At 40.3% G+C, this 23,074-nt stretch overlaps 1 protein-coding gene across 1 annotated transcript in view; it reads left to right on the forward strand.

The window, feature by feature from the left end:
• The window catches only part of jph3b (junctophilin 3b), a 169,834-nt gene that overhangs the window by 22,503 nt on the left and 124,257 nt on the right, over positions 1-23,074 (forward strand). The window contains exon 2 of the mRNA XM_048546487.2: positions 9,983-10,757. Coding sequence (XP_048402444.2) covers positions 9,983-10,757 — 775 coding nt within the window. The remainder of the gene's footprint in view (positions 1-9,982; positions 10,758-23,074) is intronic.

The raw sequence follows: 23,074 nt of genomic DNA on the forward strand, positions 1-23,074 counted from the left end.
GCACCAAGGAGGCAACACACCATTCTCATGCCTTGCTGCCAGCCACAGAAATGTCTGTCTGGGCCTCTGACTAGACAGTCCCCTATCACAATCAATCGCTTAGAACCTGACATATTCCTCGTTACATTAGTGCCAGTCATGCTGCCAGAAACCTGGCTGGCAGTGCTACATTCCCCCGAGAGTCTATCACCCCCTACATTTTCCAGAACGGAATAATTGTTTGAGATGGGGATAGCCCCAGGAGATTCCTGCACTACCTGCCTCCCTTTCCTACATTTCCTGGACGTCGCCCATCTACATGACTGTATCTGTAGTTTATCTCCCTCCCTGCATCTGCCATCCATCACACCCTTTAGCTGCCGTAAATTCCTCATTGCCTGTAATTGTCACTCCAACTGTTCCATACGATCCAATAGAATTTGTAACCAAACGCACTTTCTGCAGGCATAATCATCAGTAACATGAAAACTCTCTCTAATCTCCCACCTCCAACAGGAAGAGCACATCACTCTGCTAAAGGCAATGTTTGCACCTTAACAACCTATAGACCCAGAAAATAGCACAGTCTTACTGCTCTAAAAACTCCAGGCTATGTTTTTATATTTTTAAAGTTTAATCAAGAGACAATAAAGAAAACCCCACTCTAATCAATATTGTAGATTTACAAAAGAAAACCAGTAAGGTTACACTTCGAAAAGCCACTTAGCTGCCTCCCTGCTGTGAGTTCCCACATGCAGATTTCTCCAACATCAGCTGTGAATTTAACTTCTTTTAAATTTTTCTTGGAATGAATTCCGATGTCCAGAGATACTTGAAAACAGACAGCAAGGGCAGCAGCTGTACAGGTTACTGCTGGGTCAGCAGCAGTGTAGGGTTCTTTCTCCATTTGAATCACTGCCCATGTGATTTGTCTGTTTTCCTCCTTTTTAAAGTGCTGTTATTTTGTTCTTTTTCACAAAGTTCCAAAATAACGCAACAGCCTTTAAAGCAGTGATTACAGTTCCTAGAATTCAAGGAATTCAGCTCCAACACTGAAAATACCTCAAAAACAGAGCAGCTCTTACAGCTACAATTTTTTCCCCACCCTCCATCTTGGATTACCCAGCATCCTCTTTCTTTCAACACTCTGGGATATAGAATGTTATATCCTGGGGATTTGTCAATCTTCAACCCCATTAATCTATCTATTACCACCTTCTGACAAAGACGAGTTTCCTTTGGTTCATCATTTTCTCGAGTCCTTTGAATCTGGGAAGATTGTCATAGAACAGCAAGGGTAGACTAGGGTCATATTTCCTAGAGCTTTGAAGGATGAGAGATGATCTCATTGAAACATACAGATATTAAGGATTTTGAAAGGATAATTGTTGGATGATATTTCTCCTTGCCTTTAAGACTTAGAACTAGGGTGGTTGAAGGGGTGGGGGTGTCACAATCTCAGGGTAAGGATCAGCCACTTAGGACAAAATGAGAAATATATTCATTTAGAGAGCTGAGAATCTTAGGATTTCTTTACCCCAGCGTGTTGTGGATGCCTGCTCATTGAGAACATTCAAGACAGAGACTGATAGATTCTTATATTCTCAGGGAATTAAGGAATATTTGGATGGCAGTGGGAGGTAGAGTTAATTTAGAAAATCAGCATTGGTCTTACTGAATGTGAAGCAGACATGGCAGGCCAATGATTTATTCCTGCCCTTATTTCTAATGTTCTTATGGGATAAAATGTGCTGATTTCCTGATGCAGTAAAACAGTTCCATAGAATTTTGCATTCAATTTGGTATAGAAAGTATTGTCTATAACATGTGCCTGTAGGCAATTACACAAAAGTGAGCGTAAAGCAAAAACGTAGTGATTGATTCATGTCACCAGCACATTAGCTGAAATATTCTCCTGACTAAATGCCAAACAGTCAATAATTTCCATTCACTGGGCAAGGATAGAAATTCATCATTGAGCAAGTGCCACAGAAACATTCAATTAGGTTTTTGTCAAAAGCAGCAACCAGCAACCATAGATCATCACAAGGTGAACAAATCAAATCCAATCAAATAATTTATTTCTTGGCCTGCCATTTCCTCATTTCAGTCAGGTCTAGTAGTGCAGGTGAAAACAATTCTACTGATATGGTTCTATTATTCGATTCTAATTTCAGATTTCTTACACTTACAGTATACTTCCATTCCATATGATATAATAAGCATCTCTGAGAAAAACCAGCTGTGAGATAAGTGTCTGCTTTGGGCACATTCTGAAAATAAGCATTAATTGCTCAATTTAAGATATAGCTGAAGTTTCTTCTAAAATTTACCTGGGCAAATACAAACATAAAATCATCCATGATCAAATGGAATCATGCGATGAAATAGAAATCAGTTCTTTATATTTTTGCTTCTATTAAAAAGTATTAATTGATAAATTCACTTATGCATGCAGAATAACCTGGTGCAGTTTTACTGAAACAAATACACACTTTTAATAAGGGTGGTTACTCCTTCGTCTATAAGTAACTCTGAGTTTAAATCACTGAAAATAACTTTAAAACTATACTGGACTATTTAATAGTTTATTACAAGTTTACATGCGATTTTAAAATTCATTCAGGATATATGGGCTTCGTTGGCTGGGCCAGAATTAAATGTCTATCACTAAGTGCCCTTGAGAAAGTTGTCTTGTTGAACCACGGCAGTCCATTGGGTGTAGGTATACCCACAGTGCTGTTAGAGAGAGAATCTTCAGAATGTTGACCCAGAGACCCAGGTGAGGAAACACCAATATATTTCCAAGTCAGGATGGTCAGTGGCTTGGAGAGGAGCCTACAACTGCTACTGTTGTTGTTCTCACTGGTAGTGGCCTTGGGTTTGGAAAGTACTGTCTGAGGAACCTTGGTGAATGTTGCAATGGACTTATAGAAGCTATGCACTGCTGCTACTATGTGTCAGTGGGGGAGGGAATAAATGTTTGTGGATGTGGCGTCAACCAAGTAGGTTGCTTTGTCCCGGGTGGTGTGAAGCTGCTTGAGTGTTGATCAAGCTACACTATCCAGACAAGAGGGAAGTAGTTCATCTCACTCCTGATCTACGCCATGATAGGCTGTGGGCAGTCAGATCGTGAGCTATGATTCCTAGCCTCTGACCTGTTCTCGTTGCATTTATCTGGCGAGTCCAGTTCAGTTTCTGGTCAATTTGAATCGTTCAACAGCCGCAAGTGGGACCAACAGACGGAGACTCACTTTTTATTATTGACACTGGAGACATGGCTAGTTTAGTGGCTAGGACTGATCACAGGATGTTAATGTTTTCAGCCAATGTTAAAGACTGCACAAAGTCAATTTCATTTGACATAACCTGCTTCTAAAATTCCACAATATTTTGTGCTTGTTGACTAGCTTCATCCAGAATATACAGATAAAACTAATGCAAGCCCTACCTCAAACTAATCATTTAATGTTGAAAATGCCTGGGAAAAGTTTACTTTGTACAGGCAATACACATGAGCTGTAGTTCACATCATTGAGAATTTTACTTTACCCTATTTGCAGAGCAAAGTATTAAATCCTGGTATTGTTTGAAAATGTGACTAATCCACCCAGAAAATTACTTTCACCCATTTCTACAAGGCTTTGGTGGGAGAAATTTCCATCTTGCTCAAGTATGAGCTTGAATATCAAAGCAGAGTGATGGAAGGAAAGGGATTTTCATTATTGAAAATTTTATCAGGTACAAAGGCAATTTGACTACTTGGTCAAAGGAGGGTTGATTGGCTGTAACGTTATAAAGGTTATTTGTGCTTTTAGTGTTGTCGCATAAGGGGTGCTGACCATATTTCGCATCATTGTCTCCAAATTCAGTTGGGAGCTATGATGTGCTCATATTGGCCTAGTGGCATTCTGGCTATTGAACCCTAGAATAACCCCAGCTACACCAGTGGAGTCAGAGACAGTCGAACCTAGAGTGGAATAAATTACTACATGGCCGCTTAACCTTTGGTAATGAGAAACCTCCCTGGTGAGGTGCTGCACTGCAATAGCCTCTGCAAGAGCCATAAATACACATGTGAAATAAGTGGGAGGGTAGCCTGGAGCTGCCAATCCTTACCATTCACTCAATGGGTCTGGGCCATGTGGCTCCCTGGAGCTTTACTTGCACAGCCAGAGCTCAGGCTCCTTCCCACCGACTCACTGTTGCTGACAGAGACAGCTTCTTTCTGCCTCCTCCATGACTTTCAGCAATAGTGGTGACCTGGGCTGGCTGCCCCTTTCAAGCCAAGAGGAGCTGATCAAGCTGATCCTGTCCCCGTTCTACTTCTTGGCTCTGATTGTCATGGCCATCCAGAATAACCCTGACAGCATAGAAAATAGAACAGTACAGCACAGTACAGACCCTTTGGCCCATAATGTTGTGCCGACCTATTATCCTACTGAGATCAATCCACCCTGCATACCCTACATTTTACTATCATCCACATGTCTCTAAAGTATCTGACTCCACTACCACTGCCAGCAGCACATTCCACACGCCCTCAACTCTCTGTGTAAAGACCCTGCCTCTGACATCTCCACTATACCTTCCTCCAATCACCTTAAATTGCGTCCCCTCGTAATGGTCATTTCCACCCTGGGAAAAAGTTTCTGACTATCCACTCTATCTGTGCCTCTCATCATCTTGTAAAACGCTATCATGTCACCTCTCATCCTTCTTCGGTCCAATGAAAAAAGCCCTAGCTCCCTCAACCTTTCCTCATAAGACCTGGCCTCGAAGAAGCCGACCTTCAGCCAGATCAACCAGTATGTAGGCGGGAACTTGCCCGTCTTTGGGCAGGCACATCTTCATCTCTCAGAAACTGTCCCTGAACTACTGGTTGAAGAAATTGCCCAGGGAAGAGGATGATCCTAGTGAAAAGCCCCCTCCACAGTCCCAGATCCCAGTCCTTTCCTCCTTTGAAATACTGCAATACTACTGAAAATCTAGGGTGAAAGCAGAAAGCCTTTTTTTCCTAGTTCTGGCCAGCAGATTCATCACCATGGCTCCAGGTATCAGGCTGCTCCTTCAAGCAGAGTTTAGGGCTCTTTGGCTCATCAATAAGTCTGCAGCAGCACCCACAGGGCTGGAGGAGCAGCTCCTTGTAAAGTTTGAATGAACTAGAAATTAAAGCAGATTTTTGGATAGATGGGGCACCCCTGATTTAATGAATGCAAGTCTCCAGAGTGAAGTGAAACATCTGAATGAGAACAAGGCAGCTCAGCGAGCAAGTCAACAATTCACCCACAACCCAAGCTACAGATCGTTGCCAAAACTTTGATTGCATCTTCATTTACTCAGTTTGAGGCAATTAGTTCAGCACTTAATCTATACAGGGCATACTGTTCTAAAATCTGCAGCATTGTTTACACCTCTTCATAAATGGTTAGGAGATTTGTATTGAGGTTGCATTGTTGAACGTTGACTGTGCAATTCTCGCTATGACAGTTCAAAGCTTGTAAGTTGACACAAGATGTTTCTCACAAGGAATTTATGAGTATCTTCCCACATTTCCCATTCCTTGATCCAAAAGGAAAGCTGTTCATGCTGTTAGACCTTACTCAGAAGGGTTGTTGCAAGTCGGTGCTGAGGTGGAAGGTAGGCAAGGCGTGGGATTGAACATGTCGCTATGGATTGGCAAGTGAGGCATAGTGTGGATAGCTTCAACCAGCTTGTGGGTTTTCTTCAGTCAGTAGATGTGTGGGCAAGTGATAATGGAAACTGGGGAGGGGTGTTGAACACTGGATGCCACTTCAAATACATACTATTTTATTCAGTTGATTGTCCACGAGATTTGTGTGTGATGACCTATGTCAGAAAGGTGGACAGTAATCTGCCATGGTGCATGCATTGAGGTCGAGCATTGTAGAAGCAGCATCTTGCTTAGATCCAGAAAGTTTGGCTCAGAGGCTGTTTCTGGTTTTGTCCTACGCTGTAGTTGCCTTCAGATGTTCCTAAATGACAAAGCCCTATTTAGGATCATATCTCTATCTTATTATTATCATATCATATTGAACATCTTATCCTTTGTCCCAGTGCCTTTTTCCCAACAGCAGCTTCCAGACCCCCAATGTCTTTTCTCCAAAAGCAGCTCCCAGCTTCCCAGTGTCTTTTAAGCAAAGCAGCTCCCACATTTCCAATGTCTTCTCCCCAACAGCAGCTCCCAGATTGTCAGTGTCTTTTCGGCAAAAGCAGTTCCCAGAATCCCAGTGTCCTAACAGCAGCCACGTGACCTCTTGGGAGAAACAAAAAGCAGAGATAAAAGCACTAGACCTACTTTGGGAAAAAGAATCTGGGACACACTTCCCTGTCCTCCGAAAGGAACAAATTTCCAAATTTCAGGATGTGACATTGATCTTGAAACACATTGCTCATTACCCACATTCCTTTTGTACAGCACAGTGAGGAACTCATCCAGCCCCGCTTTGAAAGCTTGCAATGGGTCTGTACACACCACACAAACTGGCATTGCAAATAAATTAAACACTGTTAATTAGAGCAACAAAACTGCAATGTAAAAGATTCTGGTGTCATAAAAATGTTGTTAAGTGTTCTTAAAGAGTAAAACAAACATTACACCAAGGAGAGCCCATGTTGTTCTGTATTAGTAATTGCATATTATTTTTAGTTTGATTTAGCCTTGTGATAGACTGGTTCAGTAAATTGGCTGTATCACAGAGAGGTGAAATTCTGTCATACCCAAGCTGTATTGTGACAAATGTAATGATGAAGAACATATTTCAAAGTCTCAAACTTCTAGACACCACTGCTAAGAGAGATCTTCTTGTTTCCTTTAAAATACAAAATGCTCATATAACATATATGTGCTTTAGGCGATATAGTTAAAGACAAAACTTGTGCTTAATCACCCAGAATGAATCTGAATCCAGATTGAAAGGTTGAAAAAAATTCAGCCACATTTTGCATTTATTGATGTGTATCACAATTTAAGTCGCATTGGATTTGAGATCTTCATCCATTTAAAAAATAATGGTACGTGGATCTAAAGGACGAAAATACATGTGTACACTTGGTACACTTTGGGGTCCCTTCACAAGCATTACAGTGGCCCTGCAGTCTCATGTGATATCAGATAATTTAAAACATTTCCTATAGCATTGGCAGGATCTCTTGTGATACAACAGGCCTGCATTATTGTGTAACAACAGCAAGAAAAGGGCTTTTTCAATTTCCCAGAACTTTGTTGAAAATTTTCCTGAGATGTGGTGTGATAACACCAAAGAGAGGATGGGGATGGAAGTGAGAGGGAAATGGGGTAATAATGCTAAGGCTGGGGTCAAATAAGTAACAAAAGATAGAGGTGTACAATTTTTGTCCTAATTTTAATGTGGTTATTTTCTTGTTTAGTATATTTTCCTGCTGCAATATGGAGTGGGACACAAATTTAAATAAAAGTCAGATCTTAATGAGCATAGAATACAATTTGGGTTTCAGGTGTTTGCCTGTGAATCACAGGGTCCCTTATGTCTTGGTTTTGAGAGCTGCCTTCATGTCAGAGGAAAACGGTAGTGTGATTTGTAATTGTAACAATACCTTCCATTTATATAACATTTTAAATGTAACAAAACATCCCGATTCTTCGCAAGAGTATTTTCAAATAAAATTGGAGACCAAGCCATAGAAAGAGACATGAGGACAGATGAACGACAGAGGTCACCTTGGCTGAAGAGGTAGATTTTAACGTGTGCCTTCAAGGAGGATGAACTACAGATTCAGTGACATTGCAAACTTTTCCAACTAATCAACTTGACAGCAGCTGAACATGTTTTGAGTAGGCTTTCGGGGCTCTTTCAGGAACTCAGCTTGTCAAGATTGTGAGCACATCCATTAAGGACTTTTGTAGATGTGTAAAATAATGGTGATGTGACTACAGAAATGATTATGGATGGTGGAAAATAGAAAGATTTAGCAACCAACAGATCCAGTATTTGTTTACTAAATCATAATGTTTCATTTTCAGTCTAAGTTTAGAATTACCCTTTCTATTTATCTAGTTGACAGAAAGTGTACTGGACAAAAAGGATCACCTGAACATTCTTCAAACGTCTGTAATTAAGGCAAATTTTAAATACATTGTGCCTTCAAATGTTCAGTAGGCAGGATCCTTTGATTTACCACATATTTATGAATGGTTTCTAAGTAATTGTTTTGGTTTCTGTTTGGTGATATTTCGTTGTGTGTAGAAAGCAGTTGAGTAGGTCCATGCTTTCATAGTGTACTTCCATGTACTTAGTGACTCTCTCCTGATCCATTTAGTCAGGTTTACTTAATCTTTTGCATTGTCTTTTACATTCTTCTGCACCAGAGTGTCATACAGAGTGTCTGTCTGCCTGATTTGATGTCCTGGCACTTGTCATGGATCATATGAAGAAAAAAAAATCAAAATGGAAAGAGATTAAGACAAATCATGTTATTAATTACATGCATTTATGTTTTAATATCTTCTGCAGTGTGAATGGCCAACACCTCTTGCCTTAAACCATTTCCTCAACATTCATTGGCCTGAAGCTTGTCTTGGGCTGAAAAAAAAATGGTGATTAATTGATAGCACAGAACACTTAAACCCTAATCACTAACTCTGGAAGCAATCTCAATGAACTCACAACTCTCCACATGACAGTGTTTCTGTTGATCATTGTGCTGTATCTTTTACATTTAATCATATATTTGTAGTGTCTTGATCCCTCAACTACTAGGAACCCTTTGCTTCTGTATATACCATCCCAACTTTAATCATATCAATACTTAAGTCATTGATTGTATGATGATCTGCTTTGGGCTTTTGCTGCAAAATGACTCTCCGTTCATCTGGGAATCCCTTAAAATCCTAATAAAAGCAAACACTTTCAAATATAGTTATTTCTCCTATTGTATTGTAATAATATTAAATATTAATACTCATAAAGGTATTTTGAAAGAGCAAACAATTAATTTGATTCCAGTTACAGTCTTTAACAAAGCAATAAGTAAAACACTCAAACAAATACTCAAAAATAATATCCCTCTTTGAGGGTTGTGAAACCACATAAAAAGGCTGCAGCTCATGTCTCCTTGTAGATCCCATTGTCAAAGTTCAGTTTATGTATTATACAGTAAAAATACAATTTCTGTAAATGTATTATTTCCTAAATAAAGACGGTTTAGGATATATCTATATTTGAATAGTGATTGAGACAGGAACAAAGTGATCATTTTCTGCACTAAAAGCATAATGGAGAAGAATATGTTTTTCAGCCATTGTTTTGCATTTTAGTACCAAACTGAGAAAAAGTTTTTTTTACTTATGTACATTTACGAAAATCTTGAAGTTCTGTTTCATATATGGTTGGTGCAGTTCAGTTTCTGGTCAACAATAACCACCAGGATGTGGGTTATTCAGGAATGTTATTATCATTGAATGTTAATGAGGAATGGGGAAGGGGGAAGATGCGCTGGTGATGGTGAGATTCACTCTTTTTGGAGATGGTCATTGCTTGACATTCATTTGACATGAATGTTACTTACCCTTTAATATATTATCAGGCTAAAGAATTACAGGCCTAATACATTTAGTCATCTTCAAATCTTACTGTCAAGGGAGCAGATCTGTGTAGATCTGAAGACAAAATATGAAAGAGCCTGAAATGTTAATTTATCTGTTTCCTGTCTGACATTTTCTGAGTTTCAGCATTTGATTGTTTAGTTTCAGAATTCTGGCATTTTTGTTTTAGATTGCTTTTAGTTTATGTATTGTAAATAAGGATTATAGAGATGGTACTTCTGTGTAAGGGAGAGGCAGCTCATTAAGCGTTATGAATCTGTGTCTACAAGAATTACCTTACATGCCTATAAGTAAATTTATGAAACTATATCTGATCAATATAAGTCATTCATTATTTAAGTTGCATATATGTTGCATAAATGTAATATATATTGAAAATTAATATGTTCTTTGCTACAGGTACCTATCAAGGGCAGTGGATTGGAGGAATGCGTCATGGGTATGGTGTGCGTCAGAGTGTTCCCTATGGGATGGCTGCTGTTATCAGGTCTCCCCTCAGAACTTCTATTAACTCTCTAAGAAGTGAACATAGTAATGGTACAGCCATACACCCAGACACTCCAGCTGGAAGTCCTGCAGGATCACGGGGGGGCTTTGTTCTCACTATGCATAGTGACAATGATCTTCTTTCAACCAAAAACAAAAAGAAAGGGATTTTTCGCAGATCCCTTTTAAGTGGGCTGAAACTCCGGAAGTCCGAGTCCAAAAGTTCCTTGGCGAGCCAAAGAAGCAAGCAGAGTTCATTTCGCAGTGAAGCTGGGATGAGCACGGTCAGTTCTACAGCCAGTGATATCAATTCCACAATTAGTTTTGGTGAAGTTGAGACAGATTTGTCAGTCATTGAAGATGATATAGATGCAACAACAACAGAAACCTATGTGGGAGAATGGAAGAACGACAAACGGTCTGGGTTTGGGTTAAGCCATCGTTCTGATGGCTTGAAATTCGAAGGGGAGTGGCTGAGCAACAAGAGGCACGGTTATGGATGTACAACATTTCCAGATGGAACAAAAGAAGAAGGCAAATATAAACAGAACGTGTTGGTGAGTGGGAAGAGGAAGAACTTGATTCCTCTACGGACAAGTAAGATTCGAGATAAAGTGGATAGGGCAGTGGAAGCAGCTGAACGGGCTGCAGCTATTGCCAAACAAAAAGCTGAGATTTCTGCATCCAGGTAAGAACCTCATTGTTGACTCATTTCAAACTGCAAGTTTATTTTTAAATGATTTTGTATGGTACTACCAGATAACCAATTAGATAAAAGTGCTATGAACAGGTTTGCTAATAGTCCTAGACATACAAGACTGAAGACCTGGTGTATAAGTGGTAGATTGGAAATAGAGGGATGATTGGGTTCTATACAGTTGTAGAGTTGGTAGAGAATGTAAATTGACCTGTGGGAGCTTGGCCCATGAATGCTCAATTATTTTGAGATTGGCCAACATGGTATTGGATGACAACATTAGCTCAAGAAAAGGAAGGGTAAAGGAATTATACTGGAACTCTAGAAGTGTAGAAAAGAATACAAGGTGAGTAATATTGAAAGATAAAAGGAAGCGAGAGAAGGAACCCAGAGGGAATTGGTGTCATGTTGGCAGTTTAGCTGCAAAAATGCAGGTGATGACAAGTGGAATATAGACTCGAGCTGATAGAGAAAGGGTTCTGACATACAAATAGGAGAAGTAATGCTACTGAACATGAACATGTCACTGAGTGGGAAACTGAATCATGATAGAAGTTTAGAAACTACCTACCTTCAGCCCTAATTCAGTATTTGTCAGTTAAATCTGGTCCTCACAACCACCCACCACTCCAAGATCTCCATTTTATCTCTGCCCCAGACTGGAAACAAACACTAATTTGAACTTAGCAGTGCTCCTTCTGCTTGATTGGTACATAATGGAAAGCTAACAATTTTCAGTTTTTGCCTGTGAGTAATCATCACTTATGCATCTTGGTTTTGGTCTTTGCTAAGGTTCTCACTCATTTAAACTTTTATTTTGAAAGCCATCAAAGCAGCATAGAAACAGAGATGTTTAATTCGCACAGTTATTGCCACCAGGTCAAATTTCAGTGTTATTCACAGACTTCAGTCTGACAACTGGAAATATTATACATTTTGTCAACCTCCAAATTAGAGCAGTTAGTAGTTGCATAACATTGGCTGAAGCTCAGTCTTTGTGCTACTCAGAAACATACTGCCTGTTATTTGAATGTAAAATATTACAGGGAAGAAGAGATGTTTCAAAGTGAGTGTTGTTAAAATAATGTGTAAAATTTGGATTAGTGCACAGCTATTCAATTGTAAAGCTATTTTGAACTAATTAACTTTTGTTTGTTATGACATGGTACTTTTGTAATTCAGCAACAGATAATGGATTCCTTTGCAGAAAAGCGGAAGTGTACTATTCGTATCTGAAGAGAAAGAATTTAAAATTTTACGTAGATGCTTAATCGTTTAAATAATTTGAGTTAGAAACTAAATGCCATTTTGCACTTTTCTTAAAACTAGATTTTGTTTTTGGGTAAATTATTATATATAACTTACACATTTTAACATAGTAGGAACTATAGATTTTGTAAATTAAGATATAGATTAGTTTATTGCAACCACCTTTCTTTTATAATAAAAATAATAGTCAAATGGATAGAGGAAATGAATAATTCTATTTCTCAGACAAAAAATGTTTATGATTGTCTCATCTGGGCCAAATAAGATGGAAGTAATGTTAGGCCTTCAGCCATTTTTAAAACCACTGAGAAACTTGTTTATGAGCAATATAAATTACACTTAAGTTCTTTTAAAATCTGTAGCATCAGTTCAGCAGAACCATTTGCCTGAAGTCATTATGTTTAAAATGAACTTCTTGGTTGTGTCCAATATGAATTTTGGTTCTGGGCAAAGCTGTTTTTGTCAGAACTCTCCCATGTGGAGTGCATTTGTTGAACAGTTCGAAATACTTTTGTTTGCAGCAGTGATGTTTAACAATACAAGTACGTTAAAATTTAAAAAGAAAACCAGCAATTTTCCTCTGCAGTCATAAATCTGTTGGGAATTGGGATTGTCACTGGCAGAAAATGTTTAATTTATGATCTTTAACATCTGTCAGAAGGAACATACCTCAAATTTAACTTAAATGTCTTACTAAGCTGAGTACCAAGATTTAAAAGCAGGACGACATTGCACAAGATTATTGGGGGTTTTTTTGTCAGTATTGGGCCTGTTGCATAAACTGTGGCATAGAAATTCATTAGGCCAGGAAAACCATTGTAGAAAGAAAGACTGAGAATTATATACAGGAACAAAAACAAAATTGCTGTACAAGCTCAGCAGGTCTGGCAGCATCTGTGGAAGAGAAAACAGAGTTAACGTTTTAGGTCTGGTGACCCTTACTCAGAAATTCTGAGGAAGGGAATTGGACCTGAAACATTAACTCTGTTTTCTCCTTCACAGATGCTGCCAGACCTGCTGAGCTTTTCCAGCAATTTTGTTTTTGTTCCTGATTTACAGCATCCGCAGTTCTTTTGGTTTTTACAGAGAATTATATAGTTACTTCCACAAATATAAGATTTTTGTTGGGGGAGCATAGATACGGTTAGCTAATATAGGCAGTTGACCATTCATAAGGAATTTTCAAACAATTTGTTAAGAAGCAGTGATTTAGGTAATTTGCATTAGTCAATTAAACAAAAGACATATATAGCTCATGACAATTGAACATAGTTCACTGAAACCAGAGGATACATAGGTTGTTGGTATGGAGTATAATGATCTCTTTGAAGTTGTGAAGGCAGGGTCCTGTGTTCTAAGCCAATGTGTTGGAATAATACCCCCCAGGTATTCGCTCAATCCCTTCTGGTCCACCTTACATTTGAAGATGACTGCTCCCTGATGACTGCCCTAGTACGCTGATCATTTGTAGTTATGCTCTCTTTCTGAGGCTATCAATCACTTCGCTGAATTTTTTTAGACAATGATAACAGGGCAACTATTTATGACATCAGAACAATTGTTATACCCATTTGCCCATTAGCATTGTGAGCTAGTTTTCATTTTTCCTCAGAACAAACCATTCAGTTTCCTGAAATAACTTGGGGTACCAGGCCTGGTAGCCTTCATAAGTATTATCTTTAACTTGCCTTTTGACCTTGGGATTTTATTTTAATCAGGCAAGTGAAAGGACTCTTGTAGCAACCATTACAGGAGGTTCACGCTTCATAGAAAATGCTGGAAAAATTCGACTTTAGACGCAGAATCCCTACACTGTGGAAGCAGGCCATCAAATTTACAATCCTCTGAACAGCATCTCAACCTGATCTACCCCATCCCTGTAACCCTGCATTTCCCAGAACTAATCCACCTAACCTATACATCTCTGGGCATTATGTGAACTTTAGCATGGCCAATCCACACAACCTGCACATTTTTGGACGTGGAAGGAGCACCTGGAGGAAACCCAGGCAGTCATGGGGAGAATATGCAAACTCCACACAGACAGTTGCTGGAGGTGGAATCAAACCCGTGTACCTGGCACTGTGAGGCAGCTAAACACTGAGCCAATGTGCCAGCAATCCAGTTCCCAACAGGATGTTTTGAAGTGCTTTCCAGCCAGTAAAGGAGTAATTATGAAATATAGTCATAGCTGTAATGTGAAAAAACAGAATATGTGGTACACAAGTGCCTGTCTGTCTCTGGGAGTAATGTTGAATTGGGTATCTTTATACCTTTGTCCAAGTTGAACACTAGACCAACATGAAACAATAATTGAAGCTCCTAAGCTTGCTGTGAGGCCATTTTCTGAAAATGGAGTGCACGTGTTTGAATTGCCATGTCATGGTGCAAGAACCTTTCAGAAGTGCTATTTAAAGGACTTATCTATTACAGTTGGTCATTAGGCTACTACGTATGGATTTTCCTTGACTGTTTTTTTCTTTACAATGAAGTATGATTTCTGACAGGAGGCTTTTGCTTCTGTTGCACTGCTTAAGGCTACTTGCAAAATAGTTTCATTGTGGAAGGTTTGATTGGGCTGCCGTTGTAGCTGTAGATTGAAATGGGACAGTGAAGAGGACAAAACAGAGCAGGGGTACCTGGGAGAGAGAGAACCATGACACTGTGCAGGAGAGCATATTCAGACTGGGGTCCTACCTGAAAGTCAATGAACAGCAACATCTCACCTACCTTCACTTCACAAAGATGCCATCAAGCTAATACATTTGTTGTAGTCACATCTTAATATCATAATGCCCACATCTGGATTTAGGCAAAATTTCTCTTACTGATGACATTTTCTTCAATAGTTAATAATGTAAAGGATCTCAAATAAATGACAGCCACAATGCAATATTTGTCAGCTAGAGATTCTGTAAAATGATGATGCAGTGACACTGATAACAATCATGTGACTTGGAAGAATTCCCACCAACATATGGTTTTACTTAAGGGTTTTTAACATAAGATAGTTAGCTTAACACCTGATGTGAAAATGTTAGAGTATATTATGAAGGATGTAACAGTGGAACCTGAAGAAGATAACAAGTAAGATGGACAAAGGGGAACCAGTAAGTGTAATGTATTTGAATTTCCAAACAGCCATGTACTCTACTTAAGGCAACTTAATAATAAGAGCCCATGGCGTTGGGGATAGATTGGAGATTGGCTAACGAATAGTAGATAGAGAGGTGGAAGAAATGGAGCATTTTCAGGATGGCAAATTGTAACTTATGGAGTGCCACTGGAAAAACAAGTAATGACAAAGTAGCCACAAAGAGTCCACAGAGGGATGTAGACTGAATGGGTGAAAACTTGCCAGATGGAATCTAATATGGGAAAATGTGTAGTTAGGCACTTTGGCAGGAAGAATAGAAGAGCAGAATATTATTTAAGTGAGGAAAGTTGCAGCAAAACAGATTTGGGAGTCCTTGTGCATGACTCACAAGAAGCTGGTATCCAAGTCCAGCAGGTAATAGGGAAGGCAAATAGACTGTTGGCCTTTATTTCCAAGAGAATGGGGTACAAAAATAAGATGTTTTTGCGAAAACTATAAGTGGTTTTAATCAAACTAATGCTAGGATATTGTGAGCAGGTTTGATCCCCTCATCTAAGGAAAGCTCATGACATCAGGTTTATTTGGACTTGGTGTTGTGTGACTTCTGGCTTTGTCCATTCTGTCCAAACTATACTGGCATTGGACGTAGTCAAAGAAGGCTCAGAGGGTTGGTGATAGGTATGAAGGAATTTTCTGTTAAGGAAAGGTCAAGGAGGTTGAGCATGTGCTCATTGCAGTTTAGAATAATAAGGGGAGGCCATATTGAAATATATAAGATTCCTAGGAGGCTTGACAGGGTAGATGTGGTCTGCTTGTTTCCCCTTGTGGGAGAGTTTTGGACCACAGGGCATAACCTAAGAGTAAAAGTTCATCCATTTTAGGCAGCGAGGAGGATAAATTTCTTCTCTGAGTGGGTAGTCAGTCTGTGGAATTCTTTACCACAGAGGGCTGTCGAGGCTGTGTTGTTAAATATATTCAATGCTGGGATAGACAGATTTTTAACCAGAAAGGGAATCAAAGATTAAGAGGATAAGGTAAATTCTGGAGTTGAGGACTATCTAATTAGCTATGACCATTGAATGGCAAAGTGACTCAATGGAACATCTGGCCTACCTCCACATGTACATTCTATGGGAGCTCATTTGACTGCTCCTAATCAAGGGAGAATTTGAGTAGAAGATGGAGCCAATTAAAACATGTAAGGAAATGCTTACCCACGGCTGCTTTTCAAGTACAGCACACATATCATCTGCTTATCAGAAATATGTTGGGTGTCAATGACACTTTTGTCATGGAACTAAGCCAAAATGTTGACAAAAGCTGAGTTTAAAGAGGTTCCATGGCAACACCATCTATTTGGTGTACAAGCTACTTTCCTTCTAATTCTTATTCCCACTGTGTGAACCTCTGGGATCTGTGCATGACAGTCACTTCTGAGTTCTGGGAATGGCATCAGCCCACTGACTGATGTAACTGTACCCTCACAGCGGCTTAGAGGGAACATTGCAGACAAGTTATAATTAAAATTGAACTCAACTATGCGAGCTGAAGAAATAAATTCACAGATGGCGGCTGAACCACTTGCTAAATGTGCAACTTTAATGCTGCAGTCAGGTTTGCCAAAACCATTCCGTGCGACAATGGCAAGACCCATCAGATCATTTCTGACTGTTTATTGCACTGACTCACAAAATGGACTGAGGTTTATAGTCCTGGACAAGGAGGCAGGAAGGGTAAGCAACCTTAAAACATTTGAGCAACAGGTAAAGCTGTTTCACACTACTATTATACAGGAGAAACGGAGAGGGGCCTTTGTAGTGGCCCTATCTCTCATCCAGGAGTCCTGGGCTCACATCTCATGCTGTAGTGGTGTATATTAATATCTCTGTAAAAGGCTGATTGTGAAAAAATGCTGCATGAGAAACACAGCGGGGGTGTTTGTGATGCAGTGGTAGTTGTCCTGACTCTGGACCAGGAGGTTCCCACTGGTTCATGTTCCACCTACACCAGAACTATGTCACGGCACAGCTGAATACATTGATTTTAAAAAAATGCAGAGAAACACAGATGTTCATCACTAACAGGATTCTCCCATCAAGCCACAAAGACGTAATGGCTATCTCAAATGAGAAATGTGGTATGCTAGACATATTGGCTGTACGTCCTAACGACTGGCACATTGTCTCAAATAGTGCATCACTTTGACTTTTCACAATAGGTAAAGTACTGACTGTACCCAACCAGATGAGGTTTACAAAAATCTAAACAATTTAGATGTGATTTTGTGATTAGGCAGTTGTTAAATAATCTCTATTATTCAAAAATTGGTCGACAGTGTAATTCTATGATGGTCAGCTGCAGTCAAAGTTTGGTATGCTTTTTTCATTTGTTCGTGGGAAGAGGGCATTGCTGGCTTGGCTAGCATTTATTGCCAATCCCTAATTGCCCAGAGGGCAGTTCAGAGTTAACTACATTACTTTGGTTCTGAAGTCATATGTAGGTCAGACCAAGTAAAGATGGTAGATTTCCTTCCCTGAAAGACATGAGTGAACCAGATGATTTTATTCAACAATTAATGATGCTTACATGGTGGGCATTAGGCCAGCTTTTTAAGATTTTTATTGAATTCAAATGTTGTCATCTGCTATGATGGGATTTTAATCCATGTCCCCAAAGCATTTGCCTGGGCTTTTGGATTACTGCTCCAGTAATATTACGACTGCACCATTGCCTCTCTCGAAATTACATGTACTAGAAGATACTTGCATTGACACACAGTTCTTTGCACACATAAAACGTACACACATTGCACTAGTTACAGCTGAACAAAATAGGTATAAAACATTTTCAGGCCCACTTACAGGGCAATGCCTTGACCAATCAGAGTCAACCCATGGCAGGCTGATGGAGAAAGTGAAGTCACATGGGGTCCAGGGGGTGCTAGCTAGATGGATAAAAAACTGGCTAGGCAACAGGAGACAGAGGGTAGTAGTAGAAGGGAGTTTCTCAAATTGGAGACCTGTGACCAGTGGTGTTCCTCAGGGATCTGTGCTGGGACCACTGTTGTTTGTGATACATGCAAATGATCTGGAGGAAGGCGTAGGTGGTCTGATCAGCAAGTTTGCAGATGACACTAAGATTGGTGGAGTAGCAGATAGTGAAGGGGACTGTCAGAGATTACAGCAGAATATAGATAGACTGGAGAGTTGGGCAGATAAATGGCATATGGAGTTCAATCCGGGCAAATGCGAGGTGATGCATTTTGGAAGATCAAATTCAAAGGCGAACTATACAGTAAATGGAAAAGTCCTAGGGAAAACTGAAGAACAGAGTGATCTGGGTGTTCAGGTCCATTGTTCCCTGAAGGTGACAACGCAGGTCAATAGGGTGGTCAAAAAGGCATATGGCATGCTTTCCTTCATTGGGCGGGGTAATGAGTACAAGAGTTGGCAGGTCATGTTGCAGTTGTATAGGACTTTGGTTCGGCCACATTTGGAGTACTGTGTACAGTTCTGGTTGCCACATTACCAAAAGGATGTGGATGCTTTGGAGGGGGTGCAGAGGAAGTTCGCCAGGATGTTGCCTGGTATGGAGGGTGCTAGCTATGAAGAGAGGTTGAGTAGACTAGGATTATTTTCATTAGAAAGATAGAGATTGAGGGGGGACCTGCTTGAGGTCTACAAAATCATGAGGCGTATAGACAGGGTGGATAACAAAAAGCTTTTTCCCAGAGTGGGGGATTCAATTACTGGGGTCATGAGTTCAAAGTGAGAGGAGGAAAGTTTAAGGGAGATATGCGTGGAAAGTTCTTTACAGAGAGGGTGGTGAGTGCCTGGAACGCGTTGCCAGCAGAGGTGGTAGACGCAGACACGTTAGCGTCTTTTAAGATTTATCTGGACAGGTACATGGATGGGCGGGGAGCAAATGGACACAGACCGTTAGAAATTAGATGACAGGTTAGACAGAGGATTTGACTGGCGCCGGCTTTGAGGGCTGAAGGGCCTGTTCCTGTACTGTAATTTACTTTGTGCTTTTCTTTGTTCTATGTTCTTCGCTGTTTAAATTTACATAAAACTGTCGGTAATCATAAAATTGGTGCTTTCTCAAGGGCAATGCGTCTACCAAGCAAAGAAAACTTGCCAACCAATCAGCATACTCTTTTCATATGGTATAAAGATCTTGTTGCCCTTTAATAGTCTTCTAAATTGTCTTGGTGAGTGCAAGATGAAAACAGGCACAAAATGTGCCTTCCTCAGCAATATTCAAGGTCTATACTACCATATGACTATCTTAAATCCAAATTGTTCAAATTTTAGGTGGTATAAACACATCCACTCTTCTTTTCAGTTTTTGTTGTTATGATATCACCGCCAGATAAAACTGTCAGTCTTCGAATGTGTTCCTACGGGACTGGAAGAATCCATTCTTTATGGATAATCCCTGGCCCATGGATAGACCCCATTTGCCAGGCCTGGCTTCCTTTACTAAACTCACCTGCCCTTCATTGGTGCCACTAATGGTGTTCTTCAACTGCTGGCCTTTTGATTGAATGGGCCAGTCGGCATATTCAATAGGACAATCGTCCCAGTGGTAGACTGTTAATTAGTCACCAATTGTGAGGTGCTGCTCCAAGTTCCTTCCACTGCTGCAGAGGGGTCTGCTCCAGCTTCCAGGCCAGCAACAAGGTTTTTGCTTCCCCAAAAATGTTTAGGTTTTCCCACAATGGTACATAGAGCAAATGTTTTAACAGGGTGTATTGCAGATTTAAGAACTGGTAACAAAGAAAAGGGATTTCATTTAAGTGGAAGGACCCGTGAAGCTGGGATTGTTCTCCTATGGACAGAGAAAGTTGAGAGGAATATTAGTGAAATTATGCAAGATAAGGAAGGGTTTTGGTAGAAAAATAAAAATAAATCTTTTCCACTGCTAAGACAATTAGTAACTAGAGGATGCAAATGTAAGATAATTGGCAAAATGACCAGGAAGGAGTTTCTTACACGGAGTTGTAATGAAATACACTGCCTTGAAGTAGAAGCAGATTCAATGGTATATTTCAAAAGGTAATTGGATATACAATTGAAAGAAAAAATCATGGGGAGAGCTCTGCAATTCACTTAATTGGATGGGCCAGATGGCTACCATTCTGTTGTATGAGTGTATACAAGAAATGGCCGTTAAACCTAATCAGCTGCTAATCCTCCGACACTTCCGCCATCTACAATCCGACCCCACCACCCAAGATCCTCCGACACTTCCGCCATCTACAATCCGACCCCACCACCCAAGACATTTTTCCATCCCCACCCCTGTCTGCTTTCCAGAGAGACCACTCTCTCCGTGACTCCCTTGTTCGCTCCACACTGCCCTCCAACCCCACCACACCTGGCACCTTCCCCTGCAACCGCAGGAAATGCTACACTTGCCCCCACACCTCCTCCCTCACCCCTATCCCAGGTCCCAAGATGACATTCCACATTAAGCAGAGGTTCACCTGCACATCTGCTAATGTGGTATACTGCATCCGCTGTACCCGGTGTGGCTCCCTCTACATTGGGGAAACCAAGCGGAGGCTTGGGGACCGCTTTGCAGAACACCTCCGCTCAGTTTGCAACCAACAACTGCACCTCCCAGTCGCCAACCATTTCCACTCCCCCTCCCATTCTTTAGATGACATGCAGGGTCTCCTGCAGTGCCACAATGATGCCACCCGAACATTGCAGGAACAGCAACTCATATATTCCGCTTGGGAACCCTGCAGCCTAATGGTATCAATGTGGACTTCACCAGCTTCAAAATCTCCCCTTCCCCCACCGCATCCCTAAACCAGCCCAGTTCGTCCCCTCCCCCCACTGCACCACGCAACCAGCCCAGCTCTTCCCCTCCCCCCACTGCATCCCAAAACCAGTCCAACCTGTCTCTGCCTCCCTAACCTGTTCTTCCTCTCACCCATCCCTTCCTCCCACCCCAAGCCGCACCCCCATCTACCTATTAACCTCATCCCACCTCCTTGACCTGTCTGTCTTCCCTGGACTGACCTATCCCCTCCCTACCTCCCCACCTAAACTCTCTCCACCTATCTTCTTTACTCTCCATCTTCAGTCCGCCTCCCCCTCTCTCCCTATTTATTCCAGTTCCCTCTCCCCATCCCCCTCTCTGATGAAGGGTCTAGGCCTGAAATGTCAGCTTTTGTGCTCCTGAGATGCTGCTTGGCCTGCTGTGTTCATCCAGCCTCACATTTTATTATCTTAAACCTAATCAGCTCATCCTTTTCACCTACAGGTAGCAATTTGGTATCTAATTTTCTCCAGAGTTTTATACTTTATTTGGGATTTCTAGTAAAAACTGCAGAGTATCACCACTGACTATTCATTTGCTAAGAATTTTTTCTTCATAGTTGACAGTGTTTCAAAGAGGTTTTCGTTCTTATTAGCAGGTTTTACTATTCTAACAGCTGAGATTAATCATTACTTTTTACTGAATAATTTACACTGAACATTCTAGGCTTGCTACAAAAATGTGATAGTCTGATAGATACAGGCCATCTTATATTATCTGTTTATTTGACGAACTGCAGCAGATTATAATTTATAGATACTGTTAATAAAGGCATTGTTCTTCTTAACATCAGGACAGTATCATCACACTCTATTTCATGTCAAATTCTTTGTACCTCAGCTTTCCTTACTGAACCACATCACTGGCTCAGAATAAAAGCCTTTATTAATGCCTTTACCCAGCAATTGGTAAAGATAGATCAATGTGGTAGGTCGATTAGGCTGATCAGCAGAAACTGAAATTGGTTTCCTTCTGAATAGATTGCACACAAATTGAATTTTAAGCCAAATCATTTGATTTCTGTTGGCTTCAAACTGAATTTTAACAGTGCTTTAAATTTAGATCAGGCTGCTGTACTTTTGAATTTTTAGCTATTGTAAGGAAAATAGAGCATAGCTCCAATAATGATGAAACACCTAAATTGAAATGCAGGAAAGGAAGATAATGCTTTACCTTTAACTCTTTGAAACATGATCAATGCTGGGGAATAAAATACTTGAAAATACTTCAAATTTGGAGCAGTTTTGTCAGCCTTGAAATTGTGTAAATTTAAAACAGTGAAAATATGGAAAAAAAGAAATCAGTTGCAAAAAGGGCATAAAGTTAAAGAAACCTAATTAGAAATAGTCTCTTACCTGAATCTGATGGGTGCTGCCTTATTAGTCCTTGGCAGAAGCAGGATTCTGGATAGTAGAGGCTATACTTGGGAATTGGAAGCATTTCAGACGGACAGGGACAGCCAAGTCAGGAGAAACTCAAAGCTTTATATGTGGAACCTCTTGCTCATTTCAGAAGGAATTACACCTTTATAAAGAAACCTACTGTCCTGGTCTAGGGTCCCGTTTTTAGTTGATTTCTCCTGACCAGGCTGGGGTTAATATTTGCAACCAAAACCAAAAACTTGTCTGGCTTTGAACAAGTCCCATTTATGCCTGTAATTTAAAATAGGAGGGATCGGGTTGGGAATTTAGCAGCTATATCCTTTGTTCTTGTCTTAATTGCCCATCATGCGTATCTGCTAGATTTAAAATTTCAGCCCAAGGGAGATGGGAGAACAAAATATTTATTTGCAGCTAGTCATATAGCATTGAAATAGAGATAAAGCCATTCCGCATCAACTATCAATGTTGCCATCTTGAATCAAAATTTGTTTGGCCAGGACTGAAATTGTCTTTTTTTTGCTTTTTGTTTCAGTTTTGTAATTACCATCTCGTTTCCCTTCCCCTCTGTAGTGGTGGGGAAGCCGTTGGAGAAGATACTGAGAGACAGGATTTATTCACATTTGGAAGTGACTTGTCAGTGATAGGCAGCACGGGTTGTATGAGGAAGGTCACATCTCACCAACTTGATTGAGTTTTTTGAGGACGTGACAAGAATGATTGATGAG

This window comes from Stegostoma tigrinum, chromosome 16 (assembly GCF_030684315.1).
Source record: "Stegostoma tigrinum isolate sSteTig4 chromosome 16, sSteTig4.hap1, whole genome shotgun sequence".
Classification (NCBI taxonomy): Eukaryota; Metazoa; Chordata; class Chondrichthyes; order Orectolobiformes; family Stegostomatidae; genus Stegostoma; species Stegostoma tigrinum.